This window comes from Argopecten irradians, chromosome 4, assembly GCF_041381155.1.
Source record: "Argopecten irradians isolate NY chromosome 4, Ai_NY, whole genome shotgun sequence".
In the NCBI taxonomy this organism is placed as follows: Eukaryota; Metazoa; Mollusca; class Bivalvia; order Pectinida; family Pectinidae; genus Argopecten; species Argopecten irradians.
In genome coordinates, this window is record NC_091137.1 from 16,530,469 (window position 1) to 16,545,634 (window position 15,166).

Consider the following 15,166-nt stretch of genomic DNA (forward strand, 5'->3'; position numbering starts at 1 on the left):
TTTCTTGTAAAAATAGAAAGCCGAGATACGGTAGGTTTATGAGTGTATTAACAGACTTCTGGTAGTCTGGAGTAGCATTGTCGGGTATTGTATACAGGGGAGGCCACGCGGGGACGCATACAATTCCTCCCTTTCAGACGAAATGTTCCAAGTTCATTGTCAATATTTGACGTTTTCTTTGTAACAGTGGTGGAGACACTCAATATTTACACCATTTCCTACCTGTAAAATCCTCCCCTGAGTATTCTGTATTTGTCTAGACAATACCTGTAAAAACGAAAGCCTATACTATTATATTTATATTTCATCTTTGAGTAAGTCGATATGCTAATTTCACCGATTTTGTCACGTGACGTTTACATTGCGCCGCGCTAGACCACATGCTAGTCGGTCGGACATTCGTATGTGTGTGTTTACTGTGTAACACCTGTACAGACATACCTGGTTAATCAGATTCCTGATGTACGGGCATGATACCTGTACAAAGATACACCTGTTAGTTACACGATCACGTGTAGATATATCTGAGTGTTTGGAGATGTAGTCAACAAGTACCCGCATCCCACATAACATACAGTATACTACATCCAGGATTACCTAATCACGTGTTTTACCTGTAATCTAGTGTCCAGGTTTACCTGGGGATACCTGTAGAGTTTACCTGGAGGGATTCCGTTTTTTGTTTGTGATGGTGTGTTATGTTACATGCCTAGTCAGTCAGCCTAGCTGGTCACATCAGTGCAGGGCGGAAATTCTAGCTGAATATGTGTAAATTTTTATCTGGGATCTATTAACTAAACAAAAGGATACTGTACTAAAATGACGATGACCGAGGTAAACTATCGAAGTAAAAACCTTACCGACTGGAATGGAGTGCTGGAAGACCTTTTTGGTTCTGGTAAGTATGTGGTATTTATTTAAGTATTTGGATTAAATACTTCAATGAATTAATTCATAAATCTTCTTTGTAAATTGTACAAAACTTCAAGGAGAAATTTTGACAGATAGATTGTGGTGAGTTGTTATTACTTGAAACAGTGATAGGTAAATAGTATATGTCTAATCATGTATTTTGGCCATGTCTTGAATCAGACCCAGTAGAATATTTGATTTTACTGGTATAAGGCAGTGACGTAATACCAGAAACATTTATACATATTCTCTTATACATGTTTCTGGTAATACTACCTCTAAAATCCTCCAGTTACTATTTTTCTTACAAAATTAATAGGTTTCATCAGAGAATCTCTGGTGGATAAGAAATCTGTAAACACAATAACTAGCCATCACTATTCTGCCATCTGTCTAGGTGTGTGACAGCTGTGGTAGAATGCACTACTTACTTGAATATTTATGTTTTGTATTGATGGCACATCATTGAACGAAATATTGAATATTTAAATTAATTTCAGATCGGCATAAAGCTGTCTTATGTGAGAGACTCGTTCATTATATGTATATACGGTATTACGGGTTTTACCTATCATATTTACGATTTCTTGATGAGCCTCAATTTCTAGGTTCGTGCTTCGAAATGTAATAAAAGTTTCCTATGCCGAATCAGGTCGGTTCAAGCTGACACGAGTAAGATTTCTAGTAGTGCATTTAACAGTTATATATCAAACATATAATAATTGAAATTAAACATGTATTGTCACACATCAAGCAATAGAATGGGATGTGACATTTCGTACTATAGGCACGTGTATATCCAATTGGTCTGTTTCTGCTGTCACTGGGTTTATAAACACCATTATAATGGAAATCTTAACTTCATCAGTCACAGTTATACATCAATGATGCAGTTCCTTGATTCGTGTACAGGAAAGTTGTAACACATATTGGCTATATGGCATCGTTACTGACCTAGGGCAGGATCAATGCACTACATATAAAACTTCGGCTAATCTAGCGTTTCTAGACATCACTGTAACATATATATGTTATATCTGTACCAAAATGTAACATACAGCCTTAAGTCAAGACTGTCTGAATAAGGCTGTTTATGGTGTACACCATTACTACTTTAAAAACACAGCATACCGCCTGGATTCTACTTCAACATCAAACTGACTGAACAAAGAGTGTATTCCACCAGTGTGTAATGTAACTGTATACCGAATGCAACATACCCCCTTAAGTCTGTTACAATGTGTGTCCGTAGTTGACGCACGCGATAGAATACAGATTCACATTGTAATCAATATTTTGTGCAATTGATTCCCTGAATATATTTCACGGTCACGCTAAAAGGTATCTCTGATTTCAAATGCTTTGTGAATATATATAGGGATATAAAATTATAGATTAGAGGAATGCTATACATTCCTAAACTATTGAACATTATCAATCAAAGGAATTAAAACATCCGTAGTTTTATATTTGAAAAACAGACTTATCGTTTGACAATTCAATCTAGATCTCTTGCCACCATTTTCGCCAGAGAGAGTCATCATGCACTACAGAGTAAAATGCAGACATTTACACAGATCTTCGTGACTCACTCCTCCGATAACAAGTTCATAAATCGTAAGTTTTTTTTATTCAGAAATATCCTGACTGTCGTTACACATCTCATTACGTATTGTGGGATTATGATCTCAAGTAGGACAGAGTTCTTGTAAGGTACTCTCGCTGACAAACCCCGGTACGATACATTGTATGTTCCTACTCAGTCAGTGTGCCGAGTACCGCCGTATAACACTAATATATACCTGTGACATACACTGGTATTGTCGGGATCTGATTAGCCAGATTATGTAACCGTGTTTCTCACAGATATTGCATTTCTTTTAACTTTCTGTTTGCTAATGAAGTCCCCTGTGAATTAGTAATACGTTTGTCGCTATTTCAATATTTAAATCTCCAAGTACATGTGTTCAGGGGGAAATAACACAATCGGTTGTGAAGTAAAGAATAGAAACAATGATGTGTATAACAGTACGTAATGACAACACATATATAATATTGTCGGTAGCTAATTAGCGCACAAATATGATTTTATTATTTATCAATTAATATACATCAGTGTCTTTGCGATCAATTTGAGACTCCGAACAATAGTCAAACTTTCACTCCCGTTTTAAAGGATGTTTCAAATACAGACCTTGAACAAAGTAAACTGTAGAAAAAATTGTAAAACTCATTTTTGAGGATCAAAAGAATTGACTTGAATAAATTATCAAAAACCGAATTCATTTCCATTCAATTAACCAGACTATAGAATGACTTGAATAAATTATCAAAAACCGAATTCATTTCCCATCAATTAACCAGACTATAGAATGTCGACTTGGTGCTGTTCACACTTGTTACAGTTTCTGTCTGAGCATACATTATCGTTGTACGTTTAATTAATAGTAATCGACACACGAATTTCCCCTTTTTGTGCCCCAATTCTTTTTTGGCATTTTACATTGAATAATTAATGGCGTGCTTGGTGATTAGATTAGCCAGAGTATTTGTGCAATATCAGAAAGCAACACCCGAATTCAGGTATGGGATTTAATTACTGTGCACTGTGTCAGCTGTACGGACATGTATAAAACACCTGGTCAGGTTGATTAACTATTCACATGGAATTGTTAATGTATAAAACTACAAATACCAGGTACATGTGTAAATAGATGTCCGGTTACAAATGATCTATAAAAGACCGCGGGATGTTGAAAGTGTATGTCGAAGAAAATCAGGATATGATAATCCTCTAAATCGTGACTGTTATAACAAATACTCAATGTGTGATGGCTTAAAGACAAATCTTAAAACGATTCGATCTGATATGACGTCACAATAAACACTTGTTCCCATGAGAAGATAACTCTCGTTATCTGTCGTCTCATCTCAGATAGAGCCTTCCGAATTGTGCTGAAATGCATATTAATAAATTTATACTATGATGTCATAAAATAGGATTTCAAAAACCATTCAATAGATAGAATACAGGAATAAATTATACATAAATAGGATGATCGTAATCATGATATAAACCAAGTGTAAAGGTAATGATGGTAAAAACCATTACACATAGACTTCAGTCAGGCAAGGCGCTCTCAAAGCTATAAGTATATTAAAGATATTCATCTGACATTAAAGTAAAAGCAGATCTCATGCGAGAGGTACACCATCAAACGTACCTGATTTGAATTCTATACCTGTCTTCTCCATGGTGTCATTGCTAAAATGAATTTATCTTTCTAAGCTTTACAAGAGATATTGGGTTTTACGATAATATATTTTTTGGCCAACAACTGAGCTGTTTAAGTAAAAGAACTAATTAGTTTTGGTGAAGTAAGGGAATTGAACTAAAACTATAAGCTATTTTCCTCATGGTTAAGCACTTCGTGTGATAGTTGTATTTATCTGCTCCAATGAATTCTGGTATACATGTACGAGTTAATTTTAAACGTGTTTCAATGCTTGAGCCAACGTTTTAGAAAAACATTTTTGGTGCACTTAAACTGGAAGTGACCAGTGGGTGAATCCCCTTTGCTAATAATTGACATGGCCGATAGTAACATACAAAATCTCGACATTTTCTGTCTTAAAAATGTAGTCAAAATTTTATTTGTTTCATTTTGTCTACATATTTGTGAACATAATATGTAATTATTCATACTCAACATATATATATAATGACGATGAAATCCTGTGTAGAGTTCCAGGCATTATTTTAATCGATAAAAACAAGATTAACCAGAATTGAGGAACTATGGAAGGTAATTGTATACAAATCAGGCAGCAGAAGCTTGCCTAGCATTCCAGCCAAATCATGTCCATCACACGGCCACTTGTTAGTGGCTGACAGCAGTTATGTTGTTCAGGTATAGAAAATCATTGCACAGGTAAAATACAAGAGTGAATCATTACTCATAAATACTTAAGCCGTGATCCATTTCTACAGATTAATATAGAAGGATTAAATTACAATCGTAAGTGTGTGCATTTACTTTGACGAAAGAGAGGCCAAACGTTTATCTATATAATAATATTTGTGGATTGAACTGTATGGCGCGTTGGTCGGTCATATATTCATAATTTAATATCATATCATTTCAAATAAAGTACAGGAAATCGTTAAGATTGTTGCCAATGTTGCAATGGGAAGGGGTAGTATATATCTTACTTTTTACACTACACCACAATTTAAGTATTATTACACATGTTATTTATCGAAATGGTCAGTATTTACATGTATTTAATGAAGAGACCCTCCAATTCCAACTCATCGATGCAGCAAGGATTTTCTCATACACGTCCTTGGATGCAGTAAGGTTTTCTTTTTGGTCAGTAAAAAATCGTAATGCTAAATGGTGTCAGGTACAGGTACAAAGTGTATAATGTATGTATACCTTTAGATATACTCATTAGAACTAATCAAGGGTCGTGTACAGTGGATACATACATTTAGATAGAATTCTATTCACTTATCAAATCAATATTGAGGATCATTACAAATATGTACGTTTTAATTACTGGTATATACATATATATACTATATATAGAGCAGACAGGTGTTTATTAAACCAAGGACCATCTACATCCTTGATTTATCATACATTCCAGACATTTCTGACATTTGAACGTGTTGGTTTTAATTACTTGCCACATATCAATTAGTGGCTTTAAAAATAATTATTGCGCCTTTGTAATTAATTTCACACATGCCTTGGGCGACATAAGTTTATTTATGTTATAATTAAACATGTCAGGGGACATTACTCGTTATAAGGTAATTATATCAAGTATGTCGGTTGTTTTAATCTTTACTCACTCCTGTCTGATCAGCTAGATGTCACCTACTGTGACGTCATAACCACACAAATAAACATGTCTGACATTTTGTGTCAAATGTAAACAATATACTAATAACGTATTATACCTACAATGTTCCGACACACATGTTATCACTGGACCGACTTAACACAACATTCATGGAATAATGACACCAGATTATATCACAACACTAGAATTAAAACACCATTCATAGCATGTTGTTTACACAATTATAATTGACATTTACAAAATATGAGAGTCATGATAATCTTTTGTATTTTATAGCCACACAAATTTAAATTACGTTTGTATATTGTAAATGAAAGAATAACTTGTCGTACAATGTAAAATTTCCGCTATTAAAGATGGTAGTTCGATTTCCATTTATTTATAAAGTCCCAACACATTGTGGAAACAACGGAAATGCTTTAACATATATAGAGTTTACAAACTGTGTAACTTGTGTCCATGATAACAATTCCCCGAATCATTCTAGACTACTTTCTCTTCTGATGTCCTGCATTATGAATTGTGCAATGGATTCTCTCTGCTCACGAGTTGCCTTCACGAACGTCCAGCCCTAAAACCAACAACAAACAAAATCTTGGCAAAAGCATTTCTTTAACTGATCTTAAATTATGTTTCACATCGATATTATACATTTTGTATGTAATAACGATCAGCGTTAAAAACAGTAGGTCTGTCTGTGGTTTGTTGTACACCGTCTACAATCTGGCTCCGAGGTATTTTAACATTAAGTTCGTATGTATGGCGTTTACAAATCGAATATATGGACGAATTCTTCGCCTTTTCGTTAATAAGGTTAAAAGAAACACAAAATATAAACATTTGTTCCCCCCCCCAGAGGTCTATACACTGAACTAGAGTTTGACGACAATTTTCAAATATACAACTTTATGTACTATCTACATATCAACATATATGATTTTAATATCAATGGAAATTGCACGATATGTTGAATGAAGTTTCAGTGAAAATGACAAAAAGTGTTTAATATATATCATTTTACTTGCATAAGCATTAACAACAATCAGCGAACCGTGAAATTATAGATGGATTTGGAACATCAACTCACCCTCTGTATCATTCTATGCTTCGTCACGCAGGAATAATTGATTTTAAAATGAAAGGGAATATTAAATATGCACGATGCAATATTCTAAACTGTAGGCTATAGAATGTTATATATGTTCTCCACACAAAACAAAGTTTATGAACTGAATAATCTGTGTTCAGCTCTGATAGATTTAGGTTATAATCAAACATTCGCGAGCTATACGACTTCTATCGGTTATGTGTTTGGTCAATAGGCGACAGGACATAAGTTAAGATAATATGCGTTTAATGTTTACCAATAGAAGTCCAACCCCTTGTATATACTGGGACATTTGATGTTTTATTGACTGTAAATTATAGGAGGTTTGTTGTGGGTAAGACGTATTGCTATAGTCCTATTTAAATCAAATATTTCATCAATATAACACACCCGGTATATTATATAAACATGGTATGATATATACTTATATCTGGCCTATTTATCACAGACAAGTTCTTAAAGATGCTCCACCGTCGAAAAATGGTATTTTTTCACTATCAAAAACAGGAGCAGACGATTTAGTAATTTTCTTCAGTTAAAAAAGTTATTTACTTTACACCATTACCACCATTGAAAAGTTTGAGCTTCTAATTTTATTTTAAGTTAAAAATATAGATAATAATTAATTGCTTCCCAAAAAAATCTGTGGCACTATATCCAATATGGAATGAAATACTGATTGCGCATGCACCAAAGGCAAAAAAATATTTTATATTATTTTTTTGTATTCATTAATTAGACATATACACATGATTAAACACCAATTATTGTTCAAATGATGAATATCATTTACGCTCTGTCGGCGGTGGAGCATCTTTAAATAATTTAACTCGCCTAGTGAAAAGGACTGGGGATGCTTATAAGTTCATGATGATATTTCGGCCATTTTGAAATAATACTAAGTAAAAGGTTAAGATAATAATTATTCAAGTGTACTGAATGGTAAAGATGAATTGATAACTCTAGCAAAACTGAAGTATGGGTCTGCTCTAGTTCTTCTTTTGGAACAAGAATGTGTCATTTGTATTTGTTCTGCGGCATCTGTGAAAGTACTGTTTGGTACAGGAGGACGAGGTACACTATGTAGGAAAGGCGGGTCATATCTACTATAGTATTGTGAAGCATGCAACAAAAGATACACACCCACATAATAGTCAGTTTCTGTATCGGTATTTGGCTCCAGGAAGGAAAACAGTTGTAATATATGCATTACCATTGGTCTTGTCCCATCCCAAAACATTTGATATACTAGCTTATACCCTACATTTGCTGATCTTCCCCACCAGGTGAGCGATAATGCATCCTGGGAATCTTGTTAATATTTTGAAATATGTTCTATCGTTTAATGTATTAAGTATGAAGTTTTTGAATAAATCGTTGATTTTACACTCACTTTTTTTACAGCATGCTTTGTTTGAAATATTATATTGAATAGACGAAACCATGAATCACGTTTTGGGCTATACATGTACTAACTTATGATTTTTAAACTATATTTGGGAGAGCAGCCGACTCTAAGTGTGTTATGATCAGATCCCTATACATACTAATTGAGACGTACCTAATCTATAACAGAACTCTATAATTACTTTAATGTCCCATAATTGTATAAGTCACCCTGCCCCATTCATTTCAGACGATCTTAAAAAACAGAACTTGTATCGACAAGTAGACTCGTAAGAATAATTGTTTACTTCCAATTATCAAATCAAACTTATTTGCACCATGTCGTTTCACTTAAGGAGATCTTAACTTTGTTTTGAAACGTCAGGTGACAATTTGAAAATTTTCTCATGCATTTGTGGCGTGACAATTTAGCACATAAATTAAGGCGATTGGTTGCATACATTAAATCCGGTCTACGCATAAAAACCTTGGCCGAGTTTCTTCGCTGATGATACAAATTGCTGAAAGATGTACGCCTGGCCAAGGTCAGGGGGTGAAATTAATATCCTACTGGTTACCGGAAGTAATTTTGAATACCGGAAGGGTATATATATGTACCTTTGCCACTTTTTGTAACCGTAAGTAGAACCAGTTGACCCGATGTCCAGTTTCGTCCTTAGCTAACCCTTACGTTATAAAGAAAACGCCGTATAAACAGACCCAGGGCCCCGACAGATTCTTTGTTGATTGGTAAACTGAGTTTTCTCGTAACATATAATACAAACCTGACACAGTGTTTACTGAGCTAAGAGGACCGCTTTAACGAGATTTATATGAATGTATGCTTATTGACATTTAACCTGGGTCATGTTTGCATGTAATGTTATGTAAACAATTGTGCTTTCTGTAAAATAGGGTAAGTTTTTAATGGACTTTGTAGTTACTTGTAAGTCGTTAATGGAAGCCGATTTTCACACCCAAACATTATATCTGTACAGTAGATCGACCAATATTGGTGGGTGATCAACTTCCGGCGGTGTCGATGTCCGTACTCACGTGATATTTATTTATAGAATTTATTGTCTGAGAATAACAGTCAACATTTCGACAAGTATTGTTAATTCTTTGTCTAGAGGTACTCGAAAAAATAAAGGCTGTAGATTCAGTTTATTTGTAAATTCTAACAAAATTGATTAAATATATGTCTTGGACCACGCCTTGTTTAATGATATCGAAGTGATATCAGCGGTACATTAATTTTCTACCACAATACGTCGTGTTATTCCATCCTCAGGCCATTGTATACATTGTTGGATGAATATATTGATACTCCACTAATGGAATTACACCTTCGGTCTTTTGATTGGTCGAGATTTTAAACTTTGACCTGAACTTCTTTTTTCTAATTGTCACATCACAAATTGTTGATGTCATCAATTATCGAATGACGTCATGTTGCTGTTCTCTGATCGGTGCTTGCAGAACAAACCGCTGTTGAACTGGATATGTGACGACGTCGGAATCTTTCATGACTTCTCATATGTATTCGTATCTTATAAACTATCGACGCAAACTTCATTGTTGTCCTTTATTTAGTGGTGTATCTTGCCGTGCGAGTACTCTGGGGATGATTTCGGTAGAACTAACGCACCTAGACCGGACTCTCACTTACAGTGTTACAAAAGTTTAATGATTATTTGGCGGGAAGAAGATGTCACTGTGTCGTAAACATGTCCACATGTAGTTCGACAATGATTTGGCAATTGTTCAACTACCTATTGAAATCTCGATTAAAAAAATGTTCCGTAAACTTGTGGGAATGCATGGAATAGTAGTTCGTAGTTATATGATTTGTTATTAATACATTATTTAAGAAAATCAGAGTTTTGAATAAAAATGAGTGGCCATTTGCTTATGATGACATCACTACACCTTATTTGCATATGTAGGCAAATAACGTTATCTTTTTTGGCCTTCTTGTAGATGATTTCATAGTGGTATAAATAGGTTACACATCTCGGGGTTAATGTATATGGAATTTATTACACACTCGTAAGTTATTTTTTAAAAGTAATAAAAGACATTCGCTTAAGCTCGTGTCTTTTATAATTTTGAAAAAAATCCATATCCAACAACTACTCGTTGTGAAACCTTTATTTAACTACTATTAATATATAACTTTGGTATACGTACACTTAACTACATATATATATACAATACTTATTACATTCACGAAATGCATGTAAATTGTACACAAATCTTCCTGTGGTATCATCAAAAGTGCACTTAATATAAACAGAGCTAACAGGAAAAGTAGAAATACAAAAATTATTTCTAATTCTAACGTATAAGGTCGTTAATGTAAGAGCTTGTGCTTTTGTTGTGGTTAGAATGTCACACGATGAACATAAGGTATGTCACCTAACTTTGACACCACAAACACACGTCATATCACTAGAGATAGAGTCTAGACAAAGGTTTCTAGATTAATCAGTTTATACCAGTAATACATACAAATGTCACATACTGTTTCACATGTGTTTACGAGGAAAAGTCTCCTAGCTTACCAGGCATCTGTCAGCAGATGCCGTCACCTCTCTCAAACAATATACCTGTTATCACTGAGTACAAAAGTTCTAACAATCGTTATTTCATAATGTTCGAATGGATGGAATGACCTTTTTTTCAGATAAACTGCATTCATTTTCTGATAATGAAAGTCTTGGGGCATCTGTCATGAAAAGGGGTCACCAATTACACATTCGATCAATAGCTCGGACAGCTGTATGGACAAAAAAGTCATGCCAAGGAAACGACATTCGGGAGCAAAACTTCATTGATGTATTGAATGTTCTTGCCTTTTTTGTTATTCCAGGAGACAATTAGTCGATTGTCAATAGTGACACGATTGTATCGGTCACGTGACCACTGTTTTTATGTTTTCCCACGTTGCATCATTTGGTGTAACTTCACTGGTAGTCATGTTAAACTATTTATGTTATTTCTTCGATTCAATTGCATGAATCCCGTGTTCTGTTGGTTTTAACGGTGCTTATATATACTAGTACAGATGTTAGAGGCATTCAGCTGGACGGATGTAGGTGGTGCTAAGAATTTTTTTTATTGAAAACTTCTCATCACGTGTCACAAAATTAAATCAGCAACCTCTGGACCAATCGTACTAAAAATTATATGGTTTATGCATTTGATCATTCACCTGGCCGCTGAGACCTGCCAAAGCCAGTATATAGGGTATAGCTCATCGATATCCTTTAGATTAATCGTTCCGTCAGCCTTGAACTGTGGCACTCCATTTTTATAACGATATTTCTATAATTTTGTCGACAATAAATACGAATAACATAAACAACCATTTAAACATCAACCATTACTTAAACTTGCTGTAGCCTTCAAAAGGACTGTGAACAGAGGAGGCACTACTAAAAGGTGTGATAAATCATCGCCGAATTCTTTTGTCATCCGACTGTATGTTGGGACGGAAATTGAGAATATTGTTGATCTCTGAACCACGTACAGTGTTGTATGTCCAGATTAAACAGCGTTCTCTATACCCTCTCATTCCAAGGTTATAGAGAAGGTGCCTGGGAAAAAATGGTTAGAATGGAAATATAACATCACGCTGTAACAAGTTTTGGTATACGAGTTTCGGTATGTAGATTTCTTTAAAAGACATGTTTCAATTTTAAACACTACCGAATCTCAATGTACATTGATAATTTGTTAATCATGTTTTTGCCCTTTCTATAAACCTTTCAAGATGTTGAATGGTCTGATACAGTGTAGGACGATACAGTTTAGCAGAATCGTATGAAGTTACGCTCATAAACACACGACGTCACACTAAAAACCTCTCCGAAAGTATAAGTTTATTAAACGTTACATCTTGCGACAATCTTGCTTCTCTTCTAGAAAATATTACTACGAAAGGTCGCAGTGTATTAGGAAGGCACCGGTAACATTCACGATGCCTGATAACTGACTACTAAACTTTCTCAATCTTTATGAACTGACGCCTGTTGAAGCCGAGTGACTGTAGGTACTGGTGCTATATTGGGGGATGGAGTTGACCATGATGGGGGAATCACTAATGATTCACACACCAGGGCGGGAATGGTAACTGTAATATTTCAATGATATACCCATTAATAGTGGTATTTTGTAAAACCTGAGATATTTTATGGTGAGATGATGATTATGTAGAAGTGTAACACCGCTATAATAGCGATGTAAGCATGAATTACTGGTCAGACGATACCCTAGCTCACGTATCACAAATATTTTTTCCTGTGGTGTGCATGACCGCCAGTCCGCCATGCTTGTAAAGCTTCGCGTTTTATTTGCTGACATAATTAAAAGTTACTGACGGTAATGCTCAGTTTGAAGACTTAGGGACCGATACATGTTTGTTTGTTGGTTTCTTGATAAAGAAAACAGAAAGTCATGATGATGGATTGTACAACTACAAAGAAGCGGTTAGCTCTAAGTTCCTACTTCTTTATACGTACTATCTCCAGTCCACGTTGAAGTTCTGTTGTGTGCACTTTTATCTGACATTCCTCTAGAAATTGTTCAAGTTTCTTACCCTTCTCTGGGGTATATGGTAATATTGCTAACGTGATACGAGATATATGATATTTAATTACTCCATCAAGTTGCCCGAAAGAGATGTTAATTACGTCAAATGATGCCACAAAGTGCATTCAGACCCAAGCCCTGATATTACACTTACATAATTCATATTTATGAGCCATCAGTGTACCACGACATCTATTGACAAAGTTTCTAAAGCCCAACATAAAGAGCGGACTTAAATTTTTAATATTAGTCTTAATTATGTATTTCTCCGACCAAACGTCTTATTTCAGATTTTTGTTATAACTTCATTTACGACCAGTGACATCAATCTTGTCTTGTTTACAGTCATATATATATTATGGCCTTTGAAATTTATCTAGTCTTCTCGAGTTATATTGAGTTTAAAGACTGCTTTGTTAGACTCCGGTACAATACAGGCCGTGTGGAATGACTCTAATATCCATTTCACGTAACCAGGGATATGCAATGATACTGTCGCGTCACTGATTTCGTAAATAAGATGGCGTCATATGTCGACGTAAAAATGTCACGATCGTTTATGTCACAGACTAAGTAGTTAAAACAGTCGCTATAAGTCGAGGATTATTTTTCTGAACGGGAGCAAACAAAGTCGGTTCAATGTTATGTGGAGGTCACAGCTTGTGATGCGAATAAAAGAAAAAATATTCAATATAGCATAGAAAACAATCTTGAACTCGCAATGTAACACGGGAATCTAAAATTCGAATACTTTACTGGGCGCACAAGAAATATCCAGATGTCGAAATGTTTACTCGAAGTGAAATGTACTTTTAGTATCGTTGAGGATTTTAATTAACCAGTTTGTTGTTTATTTCGAAATAACGCGGTTCCAATGCATTAGAAATATGAATTGAAGCTCGTTTTAGAGGAGCTTATTAGTTATTCATTAAGTAAATTCCAGTGGATTAGACACATAAAATGTAAACAGGAAAACACTGAGCTCGCTGTGTCGAGTTTGGTTTATACTATAGCTACTAAGGAATGCGACAAGGTGCTCCAGTCGAGTCGCTGCGATTGGTAGTTGCACTGCTGTATACCGCTGTGTTTAAAATGTGTGTGTAAATTATTGAATATTTGTACAAACAGACAGGGATGTTTGATAAATATCAAGAATTTGTATCATCCGATAAGGAAAGTGCACAGCTGAGCAGGGATTAGTCACGTATAAACGGCCAGGGTATTTCATTCAAAATAGTGCAGGGGCTTATACTATCTATTTTGTAAGGTCAAAAGAAATGCTATAAATAAATTAAAGCTTTATTGATCTGTCTGTAAACTACATTGTAAATCGCGACCTTCTATGAGGATTAAACTGGTGCTATTTAAGTATAATCATTGATTTTAATAAGTTGTGTTATATTCCTGTAACACGCGTGATTGTCGTTGGCCACTTTAATGAAGTCCGTGTGCGTGTGTACAGATAATTAGGCTGCTGGTAAAATCTTCATTTATATACCCGAGTAGTAATGGAACAGCGCATTTAAAATTAAATTAAATCCTATTATACAACTTTCTAAATTCTCTATGAAGGGTACATAAAGACTAGTTTACATGGCTGTTGCTATAACAGTTGGGACTCCAAATGCACCCAATTGTCACAGAATACAGATTAAGTCAACTTTCTTTAACGAGATTTGAAAATGCATGTAATTTATTTTAGTGTAAGATTACATTAATTTTGTTAACTTACGTTCAAAATTGATTTTGTTCTGAGAAAAAAGTTCAGTATATATTCTGTAGTATACCTAGTTACATCGATAGACGATTTTTTATTGTATTCATTTCCTGTTCGTCAGTTTCAATACACTAGATTAGGAGATAGACAAAGCAATCATAGACAGGGTCGCCCCAGGTTCGATTATAAGCTCGCAGCAAGGAAGTCGATAATCTAAGGATAACCATTCGTCAAGGTATTTCCTGGGATAAAAATAGCGTCGTTTCTCGATTGGCTGCTGGTTACAGACTTCCGCCATTACGTTGAATCATACAAAATAAAGTGATTTAACCAAAATACTTTGATAGAAGCTTTTCTTATAAACATGTTGATGGCACTTACCTAACTTGTGACACTTATGTCATTTGTTTATGGAAATTATGTCATTGATTCGTGTGAAAGCGACGCCATGGCAGTGTTTCCCCTTGCGGAAGTCCAACATTACAGTAAATTGCATGTCGAAAGTGATGGTTCTATGGATATGCTCGTATATATACTGAAAACTCGATATAAGAAGCTAATTTCTGTTTCTTATA

The 15,166-nt window shown here is 34.9% G+C and overlaps 1 protein-coding gene across 4 annotated transcripts in view; it reads left to right on the forward strand.

Moving 5' to 3' along the window:
• The window catches only part of LOC138320773 (F-box/LRR-repeat protein 7-like), a 53,171-nt gene that overhangs the window by 19,238 nt on the left and 18,767 nt on the right, over positions 1-15,166 (forward strand). The window contains exon 1 of one of the 4 annotated variants that reach the window (XM_069263972.1): positions 365-898. The exons of the other annotated variants lie outside the window; for them this stretch is intronic. Within the exon in view, the coding sequence (XP_069120073.1) occupies positions 820-898 (79 nt within the window). The 5' untranslated portion in view covers positions 365-819. Of the gene's footprint in view, positions 1-364; positions 899-15,166 lie in introns of those variants that run through there. 4 annotated transcript variants of the gene reach the window in all.